This window comes from Oncorhynchus keta, chromosome 21, assembly GCF_023373465.1.
Source record: "Oncorhynchus keta strain PuntledgeMale-10-30-2019 chromosome 21, Oket_V2, whole genome shotgun sequence".
Classification (NCBI taxonomy): Eukaryota; Metazoa; Chordata; class Actinopteri; order Salmoniformes; family Salmonidae; genus Oncorhynchus; species Oncorhynchus keta.
Genome location: NC_068441.1, coordinates 24,531,290 through 24,553,054, shown reverse-complemented (window position 1 = coordinate 24,553,054; position 21,765 = coordinate 24,531,290). Strand labels below are relative to the sequence as shown.

The window sequence follows — 21,765 nt, the reverse complement described above, 5'->3', positions numbered from 1 at the left end:
ATAGGTCTATCTCATTAGTATCTTATTCATCAATTTAGGCAATGTTGGAATGATTTCATTGTTTTGCTTTCTTTGTGTATTATAATTTGCTCATGGGCTTTTCTTGATGAGGAGGAGATACTATATAATGTTGTTGGGCCAGTTAATATTACAAGGGCTGTTTTCTGTGCGTCAGTATGGTTGTATATAAAAGTGGATCCTCATGATTGTATTTTCCTTCCTTTTAAGACCACATAGGCCTAATAAAATACTTCAAATGGTAGCCTAACCACGTCTCTCTCTCTGTGTGGTGACTTAAAGGATAGCCAAGTTAAGGCCTCAACATCTTGCTGATTTTATCTGAACTAACATTTATCTGAATTTCTGTCTGTGTCCATTTTGAAAGTGCTGAACGAATAGGCCTAACTTGTCACGGCCCATTTGTTTGCACTGGCTTATACTTATACTTATACTCCATGTGTAACTCTGTGTCGTTGTATCTGTCGAACTGCTTTGCTTTATCTTGGCCAGGTCGCAATTATAAATGAGAACTTGTTCTCAACTTGCCTACCTGGTTAAATAAAGGTGAAATAAAATAAAATTAAAATAAATACTTAGAGCTAAGTGGTAATGATATAAGGATGAACATGAATTTCGGGACGTGAATTTAATAATGTTTGTGGGTCAAAACTCATTTTGGCGTTCGTTATAATTGAAGGAGAATGTGGTTCTTATCCACATACACAAATCCACAAGGAGTCAGTAGTAACCACATTTGTTTAAGCAAGTCAGCCATATCAGCTGTGGTTTTTAAAAAGGCAGTAAATGAGGCTGTATCAACTGTTTCGCTGCCAGACAAGGCACCGCTGAAAGCCAGTTGTAGCGGTGGTTAGGATTCACTCCATGTTGCTGAAAAGAAAGCTCTGCTGTTTGTACAGCCTTAGGCAGGTCCTAACAGTTTGTGGGCACCGTTTGTCACCGTTACAGTACAATGAATGTATTGTTTAGTGTTGTGGCTTTCCTGGCATGCATAAAACATCTTTTTTTTTTTAAATGCAGCCCGAGTAAGACAAACCTGCCCTGGCTCCTCATCACCTACTGTAGGTCGTCAGCTGCTAGTTGCTGTGGTAACAGAGGTGCAGGTGCTTGTTGTGATGTTACACTCGTGCTGCTGGTGCTAGGCCATGGCTTTTCTCAGTCTTGTTGGTCAGCAGGTGGCGTGGGGGATGAGCGGGTATTGCATTTGCTGCTAGGCTTCTCAACCTTGTTGGTCAGGCTAGCAGGCTGCTCGGTGAGTTCGGCATCGGTTTCAACATTTGACACCGCCCTGGGATTGAATGAGCTTCCTCAACAAGGTAATGAAGGCAGTATCTCATGACATTGTATGGATAGAGGTCCCCAATCAGAATTCATTTTTTAATTTTAACTACTAAATATTATATTATTACATCCTCCCTCTCTCCTCCTCAGATCATGAGCACCCACCAGCATATAGTCTATGTCCCGGTCTGCGTTACTGGCAGGCTCGGCGGTGCTATATTGGGGAAACCAGGCATGGTAATTCATATACCATTTGTTATGTTTATGGGGAAACAAAACTGGGGGGGGGACTGAAAATGTATTACATTTCGATGTATTTCTCACTGGCCTTTACACAATACCCCATAATGTCAAAGTGGAATCATGTTTTTAGAAAATAAATATGAAATGTCTTGAGTCAATATGTATTCAAGCCTAAATAAATTCAGGATACAAAATGTGCTTAACGAGTCATATAATAAGTTGCATGGATTCACTCTGTGTGCAATAATAGTGTTTAACATGATTTTTGAATGACTATCTCATCGCTGTACGCCAGACATACAATTAACTGTAAGGTCCCTCAGTCGAGCAGTGAATTTCAGACACAGATTCAACCACAAAACATGTATGTTGTTTTTCCAAAGCCGCTCAAAGAAGGGCACCTAATGGTAGATGGATGTTGTTTCCCAATGCCGCTCAAAGAAGGGCACCTAATGGTAGATGGATGTTGTTTTCCAATGCAAAGAAGGGCACCTAATGGTAGATGGATGTTGTTTTCCAATGCCGCTCAAAGAAGGGCACCTAATGGTAGATGGATGTTGTTTTCCAATGCAAAGAAGGGCACCTAATGGTAGATGGATGTTGTTTTCCAATGCCGCTCAAAGAAGGGCACCTAATGGTAGATGGATGTTGTTTTCCAATGCAAAGAAGGGCACCTAATGGTAGATGGATGTTGTTTTCCAATGCAAAGAAGGGCACCTAATGGTAGATGGATGTTGTTTTCCAATGCCGCTCAAAGAAGGGCACCTAATGGTAGATGGATGTTGTTTTCCAATGCAAAGAAGGGCACCTAATGGTAGATGGATGTTGTTTTCCAATGCCGTGCAAAGAAGGGCACCTAATGGTAGATGGATGTTGTTTTCCAATGACGCTCAAAGAAGGGCACCTAATGGTAGATGGATGTTGTTTTCCAATGCCGCTCAAAGAAGGGCACCTAATGGTAGATGGATGTTGTTTTCCAATGCAAAGAAGGGTATCTAATGGTAGATGGATGTTGTTTTCCAATGACGCTCAAAGAAGGGCACCTAATGGTAGATGGATGTTGTTTTCCAATGCAAAGAAGGGTATCTAATGGTAGATGGATGTTGTTTTCCAATGCCGCGCAAAGAAGGGCACCTAATGGTAGATGGATGTTGTTTTCCAATGCAAAGAAGGGCACCTAATGGTAGATGGATGTTGTTTTCCAATGCAAAGAAGGGTATCTAATGGTAGATGGATGTTGTTTTCCAATGCCGTGCAAAGAAGGGCACCTAATGGTAGATGGATGTTGTTTTCCAATGCAAAGAAGGGTATCTAATGGTAGATGGATGTTGTTTTCCAATGCCGTGCAAAGAAGGGCACCTAATGGTAGATGGATGTTGTTTTCCAATGCAAAGAAGGGTATCTAATGGTAGATGGATGTTGTTTTCCAATGCCGTGCAAAGAAGGGCACCTAATGGTAGATGGATGTTGTTTTCCAATGCAAAGAAGGGTATCTAATGGTAGATGGATGTTGTTTTCCAATGCAAAGAAGGGTATCTAATGGTAGATGGATGTTGTTTTCCAATGCCGCTCAAAGAAGGGCACCTAATGGTAGATGGATGTTGTTTTCCAATGCAAAGAAGGGCACCTAATGGTAGATGGATGTTGTTTTCCAATGCCGCTCAAAGAAGGGCACCTAATGGTAGATGGATGTTGTTTTCCAATGCAAAGAAGGGCACCTAATGGTAGATGGATTTTTGGTTTGTTAAGAGCAAACATTGAATATCCCTTTGAGCATGGTGAAATTATGAATTACACTTTGGGTGATATATCAATACACCCAGTCACGACAAAGATACAAGCATCCTTCCTAACTCAGTTGCCGGAGAGGAATTTCAGGCCAATGGTGACTTTAAAACAATTACAGAGTTTAATGGCTGTGATAGGAGAAAAAGATGGATCAACAACATTGTAGTTACTGCACAATACTAACCTAATTGACAGAGTAAAAATAAGGAATCCTGTGCAGAAAAATATTTCAAAACATGCATCAAGTTTGCAACAAGGTACTATAGTAATACTGCAAAACATTTGGCAAAGCAATTCACTTTTTGTCCTGTATACAAAGTGCTGTGTTTGGGGCAAGTCCAGTACAATTATTGAGTACCACTCTCCATATTTGAAGTATAGTGGTGGCTGCATCATGTTCTAGGTATGCTTGTAATCATTAAGGACTGGGGAGTTTTTCAGGATAAAAAGAAACGTAATTTAGCGAAGCACTTGCATTATCCCAGGGAAAATCCTGGTTCGGTCTGCTTTCCACCAGACACTGGGAGATGAATTCACCTTTCAGCAGGACAATAATCTAAAACACAAGGCCAATATGCACTGGAGTTGCTTACCAAGAAGACATTGAATGTTCCTAAGTGGCCGAGTTACAGTTTTGACTTCAATTTACTTGAAATTTACAGGAAGACCTGAAAATGGTTGTCTAGCAATGATCAATAACCAGTTTGAAAGAGCTTGAAGAATTTAGAAAATAATCATATGGAAATGTTGCACAATCCCGGTGTGGAAAGCTCTTAAAGACTCACAGCTGTAATTGCTACCAAAGCTGCTTCTACACAGTATTGACTCAGGGGTGTGAATAGTTATGTAAATTATACATTTATTTATTTCATTTTCAATAAATTAGCAAAAAAAAATCAAAACAAATGTTCATTTTGTCATTATGGAGTATTGTGTGTAGATGGGTGACAAAAATAATCAATTTTGAATTCAGACTAACATAACAAAATGTGGAATAAGTCAAGGGGTATGAATACTTTCTGAAGGCTCTGTAAATAAACAATTCCAGTTGCAAGCCAAAGGCCATAGCTTTATTGTAAAATAAATATTGCCCTCTTGCCAGATTGAATATAGCCATAGCGAAACAGTGCAAATGTACTGTGAGCTCAAGAGTTAAGGTCATTATTTGAACCAATCATCACCAGGCCCAGGAGTTTTTCCTGATTACAAGTTTTTTCTGGACCTGGTCAGATCTTCTCGTCAGGAAAATTGTAGCCTCTTTTCATTGTTGTTGGTCAACATGTGTTTTTAATTGGACCCCTTCAAGATTGAGATGGCAGCAGTTTGTCCTCTGTTGGCAGTAATCAGAATGATGTGAGATTGGAGGCTTTTATCTCTCTCTTTTTCCTTTACTTGTTCTGTCACCAGCACATATGAGATTCCAGCTGTCAGACCAACCGACCACAGGCTGATCAATAATATCATTGCCTTTGTTTTGTGGACTCCCAGGTGGCGCAGCGGTCTAAGCCCTGCATCTCAGTGCTAGAGGCGTCACTACAGACACCCTGGTTTGAATCCAGGCTGTATCACAACCAGCCGTGATTGGGAGTTCCGTAAGGCAGCGCATAATTGGCCCAGCATTGTCCGAGTTTGGCCGGTGTAGGCCGTCATTGTAAATAAGAATTTGTTCTTAACTGACTTGCCTGGTTAAATAAATAAAAAAATCAATTTACTGGATCTATTTTAATTAAATTAATGTTTGTTTTAAGGAAGTTTGGGTCAGCATGCATCATGTATGAAGATGTGGTCTCACATGGAGTACAACACCTTCACTCAGTACTTCCTCATGCAAATGTGTGTATCTGTTTAAGTGACTGACGTGTGTGTCAGTGAAAAACAGTACTATGCCTGTATATTTTTTATCTGACATACGCATCAGTCCCTCAAACACCATGCATACCCTTACAGACATTTGCATGAGGATGTACTAAGTGAATGTACTGGACGGTAAGCGTAATCACATTTTGTGCACTGTAAATGTACTTGGACAGCTTGGATCTCTGACTGAGACTGCAGTGTGTGGTACATAGACAGAAATTGTCAGTGAATTGCTGATAAAAAGAGAGAGAGAGATAGAATAAAGAGAGAAGGAGTGAGGGATGGCGTGCAATGGGGGGTGTGGATGTCCAGTTTTCAGCAACCTCTTGACGGTCCGTGAGAATGCTTTGCTCTTCACTCTCCTGGGAGCCAAGTGTAAGGTCAGTTTAACCCCTAGAGGCATCTTTAACATTCTTCCTTCTTCTCTCTTTGTTCACACTTTCTGTTGCTGGTTATTCCTCCGTATTTCTCCTCATTCTCTCATGTATCTGAGCTCTTGACGGCCAGTGAGGACTCACTAATTTCCCTGTTGTTCTCCACCCAACCCCACTGTTGCCACATGTACACTTCACTAAGTATTTATTTGGACAGTGAAGCTAAAACGTTTAATTTGGCACTAGACTCCAGAATTTTGGATTTGAGATTAAATGTTTTATATGAAGCAACAGTACCAAATGTCACCTTTTATTTGAGGATATTTTCTTACATATGTTTTATCGTTTAGAAATTAAAGCACTTGTATCTAGTCCCCCCCTTTGAGGGTGTCATAATTGGACAAATTCACATATAGTGTATTCAAGTCAGTCAAACTTGTATTGTTTGGTCCCATATTCCTAGAACGCAATGACTACATAAGGCTTGTGACTCTACAAACTTGTATTGTTTGGTCCCATATTCCTAGCACGCTATGACTACATAAGGCTTGTGACTTTACAAACTTGTATTGTTTGGTCCCATATTCCTAGCACGCTATGACTACATAAGGCTTGTGACTTTACAAACTTGTATTGTTTGGTCCCATATTCCTAGCACGCTATGACTACATAAGGCTTGTGACTTTACAAACTTGTTGGATGCATTTGCAGTTGTGTTTCGTATTATGTTGTGCCCAATGGAAACTAATGGTTAATAATGTATTGTGTGATTTTGGAATCACTTTTATTGTAAATAAGAATAGAATATGTTTTTGAACACTTGTACATTATTGTGGGTGCTAGCATGATTACATATAATCATGACTCATGAATAATGATGAGTGAAGAAGTTACAGAGGCATAAATATGATACCCCCCAAAAAATGCTAACCCCCATTATTGGTACTGGTGAGAGGTTAGCATGCATTTGGGTCATGATCTTTGTGCATCTTTCTCACTCATCATCCATTTTGACATTAGAGTATTTTGTGTAGAACTTTGACCAAAAAATGACAATTAAATACATTTTAATCCCACTTTGTAACACAACAAAGTGGTGGAATACTTTCTGAAGGAACTGTACACAAAGTGCATTCATTTCTCAATGTTAAAACAGATATTTATTCAAATACCCTCAAAAAAAGGTAACATTCTGAACTGTCACTTCAGAAAACATTTAATCTCAAATCGAAAAGGCTGTAGTATAGAGCCAAATTTAAAGTTTTAGCTTCATTGTCCAAATAAATACGTAGCGGATTGTATCCTTGGTTTTAAAAACTTTGCAGACAAAATATTAGGATGAAATAAGTAACAAACAATAATATATAGTATCCAGTCAGGGATGGTGATGATCTTTGAAAGTCCTGAGGTACTTTCCAGTGTATCAGTCCTAGTGAATCACATGTGAAGCCCTGCAGGTGAAAGGGCTGTGTGTGAGGGCAGAGGGGATCATTTGGTTGTGGTTGATACAAATGCCATCTATTTTGAATACCACGACCTAGTAGTAAGTTACAAGTGTAAAATGTACAATCATATAGATTGTACATCCAGGTCACCCTTGATACAAGTCAGTATTGGACTATCAAGGTCACTCTTGATACAAGTCAGTATTAGATGACGTAGAAACCGGCCACTAGGGGCAACAGTGAGCACTGCTACCTTCAAGTATTTTTTGGTTAAGCATCTGATTCCAAAGGTTGTAAATTCTAATCCAGCGATAGACAATTTGTTTGCGATTTTTCATTTATGCCTATCCCAAACCTTAACCCTTACCTCAACCATTTGGAGTTAATGCCTAACCTTAAGATTTCGGAGTTAATGCCTGAACTTAACCGTCTAATTCTGTCGTGAGACTGTGAGAGCTAGTGTGTTAAATAGTGAACCTAATCTGTAACCGGTTACAAATTGTGAGTGTGTATATATGTGTGTCCGTTTCAGGCAGTGGTCTCAGCAGTAGCCCAGGTGTATGTGTCCTTCCCTGGGCGTCAGGTGTGGAGGCATGAGGGCTCTGGGGTAGTGTGTCTGGTCGAAGACAGCTCACAACACTCCTACTTCCTGCGTGTGTACTGCGTCAAGGTCAGAGGAACCACCACCAAACGAGTCATAACACCTGCTTCACCAGATACTCAGACCTTCAGAGGAGTTACCTCTCTCTCTCTCTCTCTCTACTATTTACATATTTTTTTATCAGCAATCAGATTAGTATGAGACCATATAGTGTGCATAAATATCATATTTTATTTGTTATTATTTTTTTATGGCTGTTAAGTTGTCATGGCTGTTTTCACTGTGTCTCTGGTTTAAAACTAAAAGCAGGAAGTGCTTCTGACCTCTAGCAAGATGCCAGGTTGACCTGTTTATTCAGTCTCCATAGAGCAGGCCTCATTGGAATCTCTTTATCTCTCTCCGTGTGTGTGTGTGTGTGTGTGTGTGTGTGTGTGTGTGTGTGTGTGTGTGTGTGTGTGTGTGTGTGTGTGTGTGTGTGTGTGTGTGTGTGTGTGTGTGTGTGTGTGTGTGTGTGTGTCTTTACCAGTCACCGTGAGCGCACAGGTTCCTTAAAAAACAATAGGCTTTGTGTTAAAGGGTGTGTGCATGTGTTTTTGCTTTGTATATTACTGATGACTATTAACTGCATTTTATTTAAAAACAAAAACAAAGTTTTAAATGAGAAGTAGAAATAGGTCTGAAGCCGAAAAAAAAGGAAATTCACATGAGCACCAAAATTCCTACTCCACCCATGCTCTACCAAGGTTTTCCAGTACATAGCTTTGACCTACTACAATAGCTATGTTAGTAATGTACTTCAAACTATGTGTATGCAGGTTGCTTAGAATTTAAACATTCTTAAAAAGTCTAATTCATACTCTTAGAGGACATGCTTCCACAATAATGGGATTTGTACCGCGTACAAGGTAAAGTATTGGATTCTTCGCATACCGGTATGACATTATCCGATTAAGCTACTGTTTCAAGATTTTTTTTCTGAAATGAAAGCGAGCTATGCTTTTATACTTACAAGCCATTAGGCTTGGGCTGTTTTGGCTTGTAGTAATGTGGTGCATGCCTGTATTTCCTTAAATCTTTATTTTAGCAATACATAATCATAATAAAATAATTTTTTGGTCATTAGGCACCCAACATAACAGGTGGTGGTGACTTGGACACAGTAGCTCATGTAGATAGAGCCTGTCTACATTCCTGATCTCTGTAACTGTTATCTTAACTGTGTAATATTAACATAAGCTCAGAACCACCGGTGTTTCAAACATGGTCCTGTTTTATAAATTGCTGTGCTGATGAATGGACAGTCCATTACCTCTGTCAAAATAATATGTAGCTTAAAGTTATATTTGTACTTGTATTTCTTTTTGCAATAATGACGGGGACGCAACAATAATACACATTTACAATAGGCCTATATCTCAAAAATAGTTACAGCAACATGATATATACAGTGTGAAGAAAAAGTATGTGAAACCTTTTAGAATTACCTGGATTTCTGCATAAATTGGCCATAAAATTTGATCTGATCTTCATCTAAGTCACAACAATAGACAAACACAGTCTGCTTGAACTGATAACACACAAACAATTATAATTTTTGATGTCTTGATGGTTGGAAAAAGTATGTGAACCCTTGGATTTAATAACAGTTTGACCCTTCTTTGACAGCAATAACCTCAACCAAACGTTTTCTTTAGTTGCGGATCAGACCTGCATAATAGTCAGGATGAATTTTGAACTATTCCTCTTTACAAAACTGTTTCAGTTCCACAATATTCTTGGGATGTATGGTGTGAATCGCTCTCTTGAGGTCATGCCACAGCATCTCAATCGGGTTGAGGTCAGGACTGACTGAGCCACTCCAGAAGGCGTATTTTCTTCTGTTCAAGCCATTCCATTGTTGATTTACTTGTCTTTTGGGTTGTTGTTCTGTTGCATCAGCTAACTTCGGTTGAGCTTCAATTGGCGGACAATACCCTTACATTCTCCTGCAAAATGTCTTGATAAACTTGGGAATTCATTTTTCCGTCGATGATAGCAAGATGTCCAGACCCTGAGGCAGCAAAGCAGCCCCAAACCATGATGCTCCCTCCACCTGTGATGATGTTTTGATTTTGGTGTGCTGTGCCTTTTTTTCCACACACAGTGTTGTGTTTTCCTTCCAAACAACTCAACTTTAGTTTAATCTGGCCACAGAATATTTTGCCAGTAGCGCTGTGGAACATCCAGTTGCTCTTTTGCGAACTTCAGACGTACAGCAATGTTTTGGACAGCAGTGGCTTCTTTTGTGGTGTCCTCCCATGAACACCATTCTTGTTTAGTGTTTTACATATTGTAGACTCGTCAACAGAGGCTTCCAGAGATTTCTGTAAGTCTTTAGCTGACACTCTAGGATTCTTCTTAACCTCATTGAGATCTGCGCTGTGCTCTTGCAGTCCTCTTGGCAGGACGGCCACTCCTAGGGAGAGTAGCAACAGTAATGACATTTCTCCATTTATAGACACATTTGTCTTACTGTGGACTTTCTCTTAGAGATACTTTTGTAACCCTTTCCAGCATTATCCAAGGGAACAATTCTTAATCTTAGGTCTTCTGAGATCTCTTTTGTTTGAGGCTTGGTTCACATCAGGCAATCCTTCCTGTGAATAGAAAACTCACGTTTTGCAAGTGTTTTTTATGGGGCAGGGCAGCCCTAACCAAAATCTCCAATCTTGCCTCATTGATTCAACTCCAAGTTAGCTGATTCCTGACTCCAATTAGCTTTTGGAGAAGTCATTAGCCTGGGGGTTCACATACTTTTTCCAACCTACACTGAATGTTTAAATGATGTATTCAATACAGACAAGAAAAATACAATAATTTGAGTGTTATTAGTTTAAGCACACTGAGTTTGTCTAATGTTGTGACTTAGATGAAGATCAGATCGAATTTTATGTAACATTTATGCAGAAATCCAGGTAATTCTGAAGGGTTCACATACCATTTCTCACCAATGTATACATACACTACTGGTCAAAAGTTTTAGAACACTTACTCATTCAAGGTTTTTTCTTTATTTTTAAAGTCACCTGGAATGCATTTAAATTAACAGGTGTTTTTTCTTAAAAGTGTTTTTTTTTCTTTCCTTCTTAATGCGTTTGAGCCAGTCAGTTGTGTTGCGACAAGGAAGGTGGGGTTGGGTGGGGGGGATATACAGAAGATAGCCCTATTTGGTAAAATACCAAATCTATATTATGGCAAGAACAGCTCAAATAAGCAAAGAAATGACAGTCCATCATTACTTTAAGACATGAAGGTCAGTCAATACAGAAAATGTCAATAACTTTTAAAGTTTCAACAGCAGTCGCAAAAACCATCAAATGCTATGATGAAACTGGCTCTCATGAGGACCACTATAAGAATAGAAGACCTAGAGTTACCTCTGCTGTAGAGGATACGTTCATTAGAGTTACCAGCCTCAAGACATTTCAGCCCAAATAAATACTTCACACTGTTCAAGTAACAGACACATCTCAACATCAACTGTTCAGAGGAGACTGCGTGAATCAGGCCTTCATGGTCAAAATGCTGCAAAGAAACCACTACTAAAGGCCACCAATAATAAGAAGCGACTTGCTTGAGCCAAGAAACACGAACAATGGACCATAGACCGGTGAAAATGGATGATCTCCGCATGTGTGGTTCTCACCATGAAGCGTGGAGGAGGAGGTGTGATGGTGTGAAGTTGCTTTGCTGGTGACACTGTCTGTGATTTATTTAGAATTTAAGGCACACTTAACCAGCATGGCTACCACATCATTCTGCAGCGATACGCCATCCCATCTGGTTTGCACTTAGAGGGACTATCATTTATTTATCATCTATCATTTATAACAGGACAATGACCCAACACACCTCCAGGCTGTGTAAGGGCTATTTGACCAAGAAGGAGAGTCATGGAGTGCTGCGTCAGATGGACTGGCCTCCACAATCACCTGACCTCAACCCAATTGAGATGGTGTGGGATGAGTTGGACCACAGAGTGAAGGAAAAACAGCCAACAAGTGCTCAGCATATGTGGGAACTCCTTCAAGACTGTTGGAAAAGCATTCCAGGTGAAGCTGGTTGAGAGAATGCCAAGAGTGTGCAAAGCTGTCATCAAGGCAAAGGGTGGCTACATTGAAGAATCTCAAATATAAAATATATTTTGATTTGTTTAACACTTTTCTAGTTACTACATGATTCTATATATGTTATTTCATAGTTGTGATGTCTTCACTATTATTTTACAAATAAAGAAAACCCTTGAATGAGTAGGTGTGTCCAAACTTTTGACTGGTACTGTAGCTACTGTAGTAGGTCAAAGCTGTGTGCAGGAAAACCTTGGTAGAGCATGGGTGAAATAGACATTGTTGTGCTCATGTGAATGTCCTTTATTGTTTGGCTTCAGAACAATGCCTACCTCTCACTTAAAATATAATTAATTAATTTCCATGTTTTTTTACACCGGTGCACCTTGTGCAAGGGATAATAAAAGGTCACTCTAAAATATGCAGTTTTGTCACACAACACAATGCCACAGATGTCTCAAGTTTTGAGGGAGTGTGCAATTGGCATGCTGACTGCAGGAATGTCCACCAGTGCTGTTGCCAAATAATTGAATGTTAATTTCCCTAGCATAAGTTGCCTCCAACGTTGTTTTAGAGAATTTGATAGTACGTCCAACCGGCCTCACAACTGCAGACCACGTGTAACCACGCCAGTCCAGTACCACCACATCCAGCTTCTTCTCCTGTGGGATCGTCTGAGATCAGCCACCCAGAAAGCTGATGAAACTGTGGGTTTGCACAACCAAATAATTTCTGCACAAACAGTCAGAAACTGTCTTAGGGAATCTTATCTGCATGCTCGTCGTCCTCGCCAGGGTATTGACCTGACTGCAGTCCTGCATCGTAACCTACTTCAGTGGGAAAATGCTTACCTTCGATGGCCACTGGCATGCTGGAGAAGTATGCTCTTCACAGGTGAATCGCGGTTTCAACTTTACCGGGCAGATGGCAGACAGAGTGTACGTATGGGCAAGCGGTTCGTTGATATCAACATAGTGAACAGAGTGCCCCATGGTGCTGATATCAACATAGTGAACAGAGTGCCACATGGTGCTGATATCAACATAGTGAACAGAGTGCCACATGGTGCTGATATCAACATAGTGAACAGAGTGCCCCATGGTGCTGATATCAACATAGTGAACAGAGTGCCACATGGTGCTGATATCAACATAGTGAACAGAGTGCCCCATGGTGCTGATATCAACATAGTGAACAGAGTGCCACATGGTGCTGATATCAACATAGTGAACAGAGTGCCACATGGTGCTGATATCAACATAGTGAACAGAGTGCCCCATGGTGCTGATATCAACATAGTGAACAGAGTGCCACATGGTGCTGATATCAACATAGTGAACAGAGTGCCACATGGTGCTGATATCAACATAGTGAACAGAGTGCCCCATGGTGCTGATATCAACATAGTGAACAGAGTGCCCCATGGTGCTGATATCAACATAGTGAACAGAGTGCCACATGGTGCTGATATCAACATAGTGAACAGAGTGCCCCATGGTGCTGATATCAACATAGTGAACAGAGTGCCCCATGGTGCTGATATCAACATAGTGAACAGAGTGCCCCATGGTGCTGATATCAACATAGTGAACAGAGTGCCACATGGTGCTGATATCAACATAGTGAACAGAGTGCCCCATGGTGCTGATATCAACATAGTGAACAGAGTGCCCCATGGTGCTGATATCAACATAGTGAACAGAGTGCCCCATGGTGCTGATATCAACATAGTGAACAGAGTGCCCCATGGTGCTGATATCAACATAGTGAACAGAGCGGTGGCGGTGGGATTATGGTATGGGCAGGTATAAGCTATGGACAACGAACACAATTGCATTTTATCGATTTCAATTTGAATGCACAGAGATACCCCGATGAGATCCTGAGGCCCATTGTCGTGCAATTCATCCACCACCATCTCCTCATGTTCCAGCACAGCCAGCCCCATGTCGCAAGGATTTGTACACAATTCCTGGAAGCTGAACATTTCACTGCATACCCACCAGACATGTCACCCAGGTAGCCTAGCAGTTAAGAGTGTTGGGCCATTAACCAAAAGGTTGCTGGGTCGAATCCCTGAGTCGGCAAGGTGAAAAAATATGTCGTTCTGCCCTTGAGCAAGGTATTTAATCCCCAACAACAACCGGGTGCCAATGATGCTAATGTTGATTAATGCAGCCCCCCACACCTCTCTGATTCAGAGGGTTTGGGTTAAATGCAGGAGACACATTAGGTTGAATGTGCTCAGTTGTACAACTGACTAGGTATCCCCTGTTATGACTTTCCCTCATGGGTGAGGATCAAAGAGAGCTCCACCAGAGAGGGAAGTTGGGCCGGTTGTGTGACTTAACAACCGGCCGTAAACTCTCTCTCTCTCTCTTGTCTTTGCAGGATTGAGCCTGGAATGTCTGAGTGTTACAACAGAGAGAGACTTTGCAATACTTTAACATCAAAAGATTGGACGTTGAAACAATATTTCTAACATAAATCATTTGGGAAATGGTTAGTGGGGCTCCAAACAATAATCATGTCAAATCAGTTGTTGTTTTATGATATCATTAAGGATGGTGTAACTAAATAACTGCATCTCTGGAGGTGTACGCATTCAAGGGATTAGGTTTACATCTAAATGTTGTAAAAGTTATATGATTAAATATGAAACTATTTGTGAAAAGACAGCCATATGTTTTTAGCCTTCCAAATGAGATAATTGACGTGACCACAGACATTATGCCAACAGGACACCTCTTTTTTACAGAGTGCATAAAAGGACTGCTAACAAAATGTACATTAGACCAGTACGTTGCCAGGTTGCTACTGGCATATAAAAAGGTTTAAAACTACTAGACCAAAACATGCCGGGTTGCTGCCGGCATGTAAAGTGATTGTAGCTGTACCCTGAATATTCAACCATTGAGACCAGTACATTGCAGGGTTGCTATTGGTGTGTAAAATTGTTTAAAACTAACAGACCAGAAAGCGGTGGCTACACGTTGAAATGGTTGCAATTTAAATACAGACCAGCATGACCGACAGCGTGAGCTGAATGTTGCAAAATGGTAAGACCCTCTGAAATGCAACAGAGAAGAAGAAGACTAGACTAAGACACACATCTAGATGGCTGTGCGGTATTTCTGCACCCTGTCCGGCCATCTAGATGTGTGAAAGTTAGTGTATAAGCTAATGATCCATCATGTATGACATTCCTGAGAGTGTGTTAACTTACATTTTTTATTACCATAGCATTTTTGTATGTTCTCTATTGTTATGTACTTGAAAATGTATCAATTGACCAATTCGGCACATTTGGGCAAACTCCTGGCAGACTAGATACAAAATATTGTGCAGTAATGTAATTCTTCACTGGATCAGTCTGAAACATTGCACACACACTGCTGCCATTTGGTGGCAAAAATCTAATACACCTAGACTCCATTCTGAAAGTATTGCCTTTCTCTTGCATTTCAAAGATTCTGAAAAAATAATAATAATAGAAAATGAATGATTTTTCTTTGTATTATCTTTTACCAGATCTAATGTGTTATATTCTCCTACAGTCATTCACATTTCCACAAACTTCAAAGTGTTTCCTTTCAAATTGTATCAAGAATATGCATATCCTTGCTTCAGGACTTGAGCTACAGGCAGTTAGATTTGGGTATGTCATTTTAGGCTAAGATTTTTAAAAAGGGTACGATCCTTACTCTAGCTTGGTCTGTGCAATGCAAATTAATGTGATTAGGAAGGCAGTTTCTCAAAGTTTGGTGGTTTTAAACTGAACGCAACTAACCTTACCTAGCTATGTTTTGTGTAAGAAAGTATGATATTGTGGTGCATGAACTGGCTATACACGTTAGCTAACATAACAGTCTTACGTTATCATAGCAGGCAAGGACGTTTGATAGCTTATTTGTGCATATTTGTTTGTTCTCCAATTACACACAAGTGTCTAGCTAAGCAGTTTGCACATGATATAACTTCACCCTTATATGAAAACCTTACTTGAAAAAAAATATAGCTAAGTAGCTTTCCTCACTTGTTGGTTAGCGAGCATGCCAATGTTCTAATCTGACTGGTATAGCTACATAACTAATCAAAATAAAACCACATTCATTGGCAAGCGTCTTTTACTTGCCTGTTTGCTTCGCTAGGTTTCAGCTGACTGGTGTTAGCTAGCTACAGAGGCTAGCTGCTGGACTTTGTACAAGCTAGCTAGGTAACGTTAGCTAGATAGCTATGTAGCTAATCAAAATATCTGCTTGTATTTATTGATTAACCTCAGCTTGAATACCACCATATAGCTAGCTATCTACAGTAGCCTAGATGTGTTTGCATATATAATTATTATGACTGGCAGCCTGATGCAAGCAACTGTGTTGTTGCCAAGCAACCGACACAGTGTTAAAACTTTGAGCTTTGGCTAAAAAGAATGGTTAGCATTGTCAGAAATGCTACAAAAAGGTAGCACAATGTTGTTTCTTCATCGACGGAAATGTACTTGTGAGATAAATTATCAGTTTAATAAAAATTTTGCACCTTCAAATTTAGTCAATACAATTTTTTTTCAAAGTCTAATGGTCACTTTATGGATTCTATGGTCTCGTTTTAATCCGACATCTAGAATTTGAGCTAGGTAGCTGCAGAAAATACTATGAAAACTAATTTGCTAACGACCCGTTAAAAATCCGGTATGTGGTTCTTGGTAACAGCCCGGCGGCTCATGATGAGAGGTGGGGAGTCTGTCTTGTGTACCTCCAATCAACTTTATGTACACTTAATTATCTAATCTACTCTCTTTCTCCTTTAACCTACCAGAGATCTAAGTTGCTGTGGGAACAGGAGCTGTATGTTCCTTTTCGATACTCTGCACCCCACCCCTACTTCCACACCTTCCCTGCAAATGTAAGTGACATGCCCTGAAATCACATTTTAAGAGTTAAGTTATTCCGTTATCAAACAGAACTCTATAATTATGTTTCAATCCTGATGACCAAAGCAACAAATCTGCTCATGGAACAGCTTTTAAGGGCATATTAAATGAATTAACATTCTGCTATTAAATGGGTTAGGGTTAGAGTTGAAACAGGATTAGGATTAGAGTTGAAACAGGATGTGGACATGAAGCTAGGGTTAGGGTAATGTTTAGGGTTAGGGCTGAGCCTGGGGTAGACATGAAGCTAGGGTTGAGCAGGTGTGTGGATATTAAGCTAGTGATAAGGTTAGGGTTGAGGGTTATGCTAGGGTTAGGGTTATCCTAGGTTTGGGGTTAGGTTAATGTTTAGGGTTAGGGTTGAGCCTGGTATGGACACAAAGCTAGGGTTAGGGCTGAGGTTACGGTTGAGCCAGTGTGTGGATATTAAGCTAGTGATAGGGTTAGTGTTGAGACTACGGTTAGGGTTATGCTAGGGTTGGGGTTAGGTTAATGGCTAGGGTTAGGGTTGAGCCAGGGTGTGGGGCTAGGGTTAGGGTTAGGCCTACAGGGTTATGTGAGTTCATTGGTTGGTTCTGTAACATGCTCATAATAGCACTGGCTCTAAAAAGGCTTTGGCTAATAGCATAGCTCTGAAAAGGTTATTGTTCTGGTCCTTGATGTGTGTGTTTGTTTAGGACTGCCAGGCGGGCCTGAACTTTGCAGATGAGGCAGAGGCAGAGAGGTTCTGTGCAGCCGTGGAGAGACAGATCCAACAAGCCCCAGGTTTGGAGAGAAACACACACACTTCAGATTACATTTACATTATAATAAGCTCACTCAGCTTCAGGCAAGCCAGTCCTCTTCTCTTTCTTACTCTCCCTTGTCTCCTCTTCTCCCATCTCTCTGTCTCGGTCTTTCACTCTATTTCTCCCATAATATTTTATATGTTGCTCTCTTTTGCTGAACCCCCCATCTTTTTCTCTCCCCCCTCTCTCAGACAGAGCTAGTGGGCAGATGAACCATACTGGCAGTGTGGACTTCTCCTCAGGCTGTATCTGTGAACAGGAACAGAGACGATCTGAGATCAGCACTCCATCTCCATATGTGTCAGAGTGAGAAATATAGAAATATAGTAATACATGTATATATATATATATAGAAATATAGCTCAGACAGACTCAGACAATTCACTATTAGAGATATTTTATGATGCTGCATTAGAATGGAGTAAAAGACAAATGGCTGATTTAATCTTCTCTCTTTTCCACAGACAGGAGTCCCAGGTGAGAGTGGACCCAGAGCAAGGCCTCAGTGTGAGCACAAACCTGACACCACTGTTATTTTAACACATCCATAACACAACCATTATTATGTAGCTGTCGGATGAAAACCTCTTATCTCCAATTAACAATAACGAAATTCAGAAGGTATTTTGAACACATTTCATTGGTCTTAGAGTCATGAAATGTACAGAGTATATTGATGAGAGTAATTGCTTTTAATACAAGGTTTTGATCTGACAGCGTATTATGATCATCATAGAATAATTCATAAAATTCTAATTGCACATTTATATCTGTTATATCACAGTCATCAATGCTATTGTAATGTCACATGCATCATCATCCTCACCTGTGTGCAGACTAGAGAGCTGGACCCTGCTCTGAGGAAGCTGGTCAGGATGGAGAGACAAAATGAGGAGGATGTGACGGACAGACACACATCTAAAGTAATCTGCAGCCTCATCTACAGTCTGGGGGGCGTGGAGGCTGACAGCAGGGACATGAACAACAGAGGTAGGCCCCCTGCTGGCTAAGAGGGATCATATTTTGCATTGCCTTGATTATTAGTTGAATCAGGTGTGTTAGTGCTAAGCTAGAACAAAAGCCTGTGCACCCACCCTGTGTGTCTCCAGAGCCAAGACTGAAGAACACAGGACAGAATTGTTTTGGTGTCTCTCATAGGTCCAGCCTCTAAGACCTTACCCAACAGAGCTACAGGGACCTCCACCTCCCTGGCCCTGAGGAAGGGGCCTCTGCCTCCTCTCCCGTCCCCCCTCACACGGAGTGTCAGCTCTCGAGATGTCTCCAAGAGCCCTCTCCCACCCTGGGTCCCCCAACCTCCCTCTATGCCCGCCCCCCCTCCCCCTGCAGGGGCACTCGCTGAGAGGATCAGAAAGACCATGAGCTTCAGACCGGTGAGAGAACATGACTGGGGCATGTCAATCAAAGTCATAGACTATGTCCACTGTATGGCGATGTGAGGTTGATACAATGGTGTGTGTGTGTGTGTGTGTGTGTGTGTGTGTGTGTGTGTGTGTGTGTGTGTGTGTGTGTGTGTGTGTGTGTGTGTGTGTGTGTGTGTGTGTGTGTGTGTGTGTGTGTGTGTGTGTGTGTGTGTGTGTGTGTGCGTATGATAGGTGGGCTCACCCTCTGCTGTAGAGTCTGACCTGGTCCTGAGTGCACTGAGGGAGATATTCCAGAAACACCAATACCTCCAGCATCATAAAGGTGGACCTACTGTATCTCTCTCTCCATCTCATCTCATCCACAGTCTGTGATGTCAGCTTACCCTGGGGTCGTCTCAAGTCTTGTCTGTTCTGCAGCTCATCATGTCTGTCTTCTCCTCCGCAGATGACACCACAAGCCAGTCAGAGATGGATTCTTACAGCGGGCAGTGGCTGTAGAGATAACAGGGTGAGAGGAGAAATATCCCCCTGCTTTCACAAGCATGTTGTTTCTCAAGCATGTTGTTATTTGAAGTCTTCACTTTTGTCTTTCATTTGGAATTAATTCACTGTTAAATAATGATGCATCATTGAAAAAAATGTTTTAGTGAAGAATACGATGCTCAATCAAGCCCTTTCTAAAAATAAAATCTGTAAAATCCTTCATCAAACTCTGACTAAACTTCCCTTGAATTGTGTGTGTGTGTGTGTGTGTGTGTGTGTGTGTGTGTGTGTGTGTGTGTGTGTGTGTGTGTGTGTGTGTGTGTGTGTGTGTGTGTGTGTGTGTGTGTGTGTGTGTGTGTGTGTGAAAGAGATATGAGTTTATGAATTATCTCAATCTTGCTGACCTCATCGCCACTCAACTCTTATTGGCACCCCTGATCTCATTGCCACACATACATTTGTATTTTAAAATATAATTAATTTATGGTAGCGTAAAACACAACCTAGTGGATCACATAGCCTACCTCAGTGGCTGTGCTTAAAACACAACGGTTGTAGCGCATCTGCTGCTGCGTTTGCGCGCTCTGTAATCCTCTCCACCCTCTACGCTCAGTGTCATTGAACGCCGCGGAGAGACTCACATTAAACGAAACCACGCTGGACAGCTGCTCTCCTTCAAACCTGGACAATGAGAGTTTCATGCCGTCCACGAGCCACGCGAGACATGGCAGGTAGGGTACAATGCCGGTGGAGTCTTAGCACTTGTCATTTTATGCTGGATGCGATGAGGGAGTTTCAACGACGTGTGCAAGCAGCCCTATTGCGTTGCGTTTGCTAACTAGCGGAGGACGTAAACAAGCTCGTCACGTAGACTAGTTTTCCAACAACAGAGCCTTATTGCCTGCTTAAATCATAATAAAGCGATGTCAACAATTGTTTTTTAGAAAGCAAGGGGCGAATATTTGTCATTAATATACAAATTTAGCGTTCGCAAAGACTGTTGTTGATAGTGCCTATGCTAGCATCGCAATGTGGTTTAGCTAGTGGAACGTTAATTGTCCATTATACATCTTTAGGGTAGCCTACATGTTGCATTTTTATCAGCAGAATAGTGACGATGCCAGCGGATGGGCTATTTGATAAAAATGCATTTATGTTGAAATGTTATTCAATGATAATGGTATGTTAGATGTTATTTGTTAGTAAATGTAGTACATTTCTTATTTGATCCACAAATAGCCTATCACGGATTGTTGTCACTCAGTCATGTCCCTGAATTTGCAGGACTGGAGAAGTGGGGCATATTGCATGTTTACCATAGCAGTGGTCAGCTGTAAACAAGCTGCCTGTTGTTGATGTACTATTTAGGTAGTGGGTTGCCCTTGTAAACGTCTTGTTAAATAGTTTAAAATGGGATTTGAATGTGGTATTTTAAATCCCAATCCTTGTCATAGAATGCTGTGGTTTGTTATTGTATTGATTGAACCACGTGTCACTCACTGTAAACCATGATCTTCCTGTATGTCAGATGCAAGCATTTCAGTGCTGCACCTATCTGCTGTTCTATGGGATTCTAAAAGACTTGGTGAACTCAAGTCTGTCTGTGGCATGGCATGACAAACTGCTCTTTCTCTGTTAATACAAAACATGTTTTATTGTCACATACACCGAATAGGCACCGTTAAATGTTTTGTTTTGCAGGGTCAGACATAGTAGTATGGTGGCCCTGGAGCAAATTATGGTTAAGTGCCTTGCCCAAGGGCACATCAACAGATGATTTACCTTGGCGGCTCAGGTATTCAAACCAGCGACCTTTCAGTTACTGGTCCAACTCTCTAACTGCTAGGCTACCAGCATATACAGCTACACCTTCAGTTAAATTTACTGACACTGTTAAGAGAGTCCTGTTACAAGAGTGCTAGGTCTGTTTCTTGCATATGTGGGAGTGTCAAACTATGCCAGCAGAAGATTTGGCTGATTTCTTCATGAACAATCAATGTCTTGTCCCATATAAGGGTGCATCATGAACTTGACCCTGAATATAGCCTAATTACAATTTCAGACTGGCCACATAGGCTAGGGTTTGAGTGCACAAACAGTGCTTTTTCACTGAGTGTCCGCCAATGGAAAAACAAACATTACAATGTTTGCAGTTGAATAGGTATATTTTCTTCTGCTTTTGTCAGGCTACACAGTATAACATGTAGTACTATGTCCATATTTTAACATCTGATGTGTTATTCCATGACTCAGTCATTACGACACTACACTATTATGCAAGACCCCTGTTCTGGAATATGGAGCCTGAAGGCTTCCAATGATGACATCAGCAGCAGTAACATCATCACCACCCTCTTTCTCAGCCATCTATTTCCTGTGTTTGAGGGGTGCAAAATCCACTTGGCACTTAAATCTTGCTGGATTGATTGCTTCCATTTTACTCAGGCAACTTTTTCATACTCTTGCTTG

At 41.0% G+C, this 21,765-nt stretch overlaps 2 protein-coding genes and 1 long non-coding RNA gene across 6 annotated transcripts in view; 2 read left to right on the top strand and 1 right to left on the bottom strand.

Annotated features, from left to right (window-relative positions):
- The first annotated feature begins 1,186 nt into the window (after window positions 1-1,186).
- Window positions 1,187-19,517, top strand: si:dkey-197j19.6 (actin nucleation-promoting factor WAS). 3 transcript variants are annotated; one of them, XM_052473567.1, is made up of 11 exons: window positions 1,191-1,334; window positions 1,450-1,536; window positions 7,539-7,676; window positions 16,529-16,615; window positions 17,321-17,408; window positions 17,623-17,737; window positions 17,896-17,938; window positions 18,268-18,421; window positions 18,590-18,822; window positions 19,045-19,135; window positions 19,259-19,517. In XM_052473567.1, exons 1-11 carry the CDS (start codon window positions 1,317-1,319, stop codon window positions 19,309-19,311), a joined length of 1,107 nt encoding a protein of 368 aa, XP_052329527.1. In that variant the 5' UTR covers window positions 1,191-1,316; the 3' UTR covers window positions 19,312-19,517. The 3 variants fall into 3 exon arrangements, with proteins under 3 accessions (XP_052329529.1, XP_052329527.1, XP_052329528.1); XM_052473569.1 differs by lacking the exon at window positions 1,450-1,536 and having other exon boundaries at window positions 1,187-1,334; XM_052473568.1 differs by lacking the exons at window positions 1,191-1,334; window positions 1,450-1,536 and adding an exon at window positions 5,286-5,567.
- Window positions 17,535-19,966, bottom strand: LOC127910315 (uncharacterized). The gene is made up of 4 exons (XR_008074298.1): window positions 19,821-19,966; window positions 19,197-19,305; window positions 18,258-18,297; window positions 17,535-17,680 (listed from the first exon to the last, which is right to left on the bottom strand). It is a non-coding gene; the product is annotated as an uncharacterized LOC127910315 (long non-coding RNA).
- LOC118400319 (6-phosphofructo-2-kinase/fructose-2,6-bisphosphatase 4-like) overlaps window positions 19,872-21,765 on the top strand; it is a 49,478-nt gene continuing 47,584 nt past the window's right edge. Inside the window, exon 1 of one of the 2 annotated variants that reach the window (XM_035797025.2) lies at window positions 19,872-20,027. In XM_035797025.2, coding sequence (XP_035652918.1) covers window positions 19,985-20,027 — 43 coding nt within the window. In that variant the 5' untranslated portion in view covers window positions 19,872-19,984. The remainder of the gene's footprint in view (window positions 20,028-21,765) is intronic. The other variant, XM_052473563.1, reaches the window with a different exon arrangement.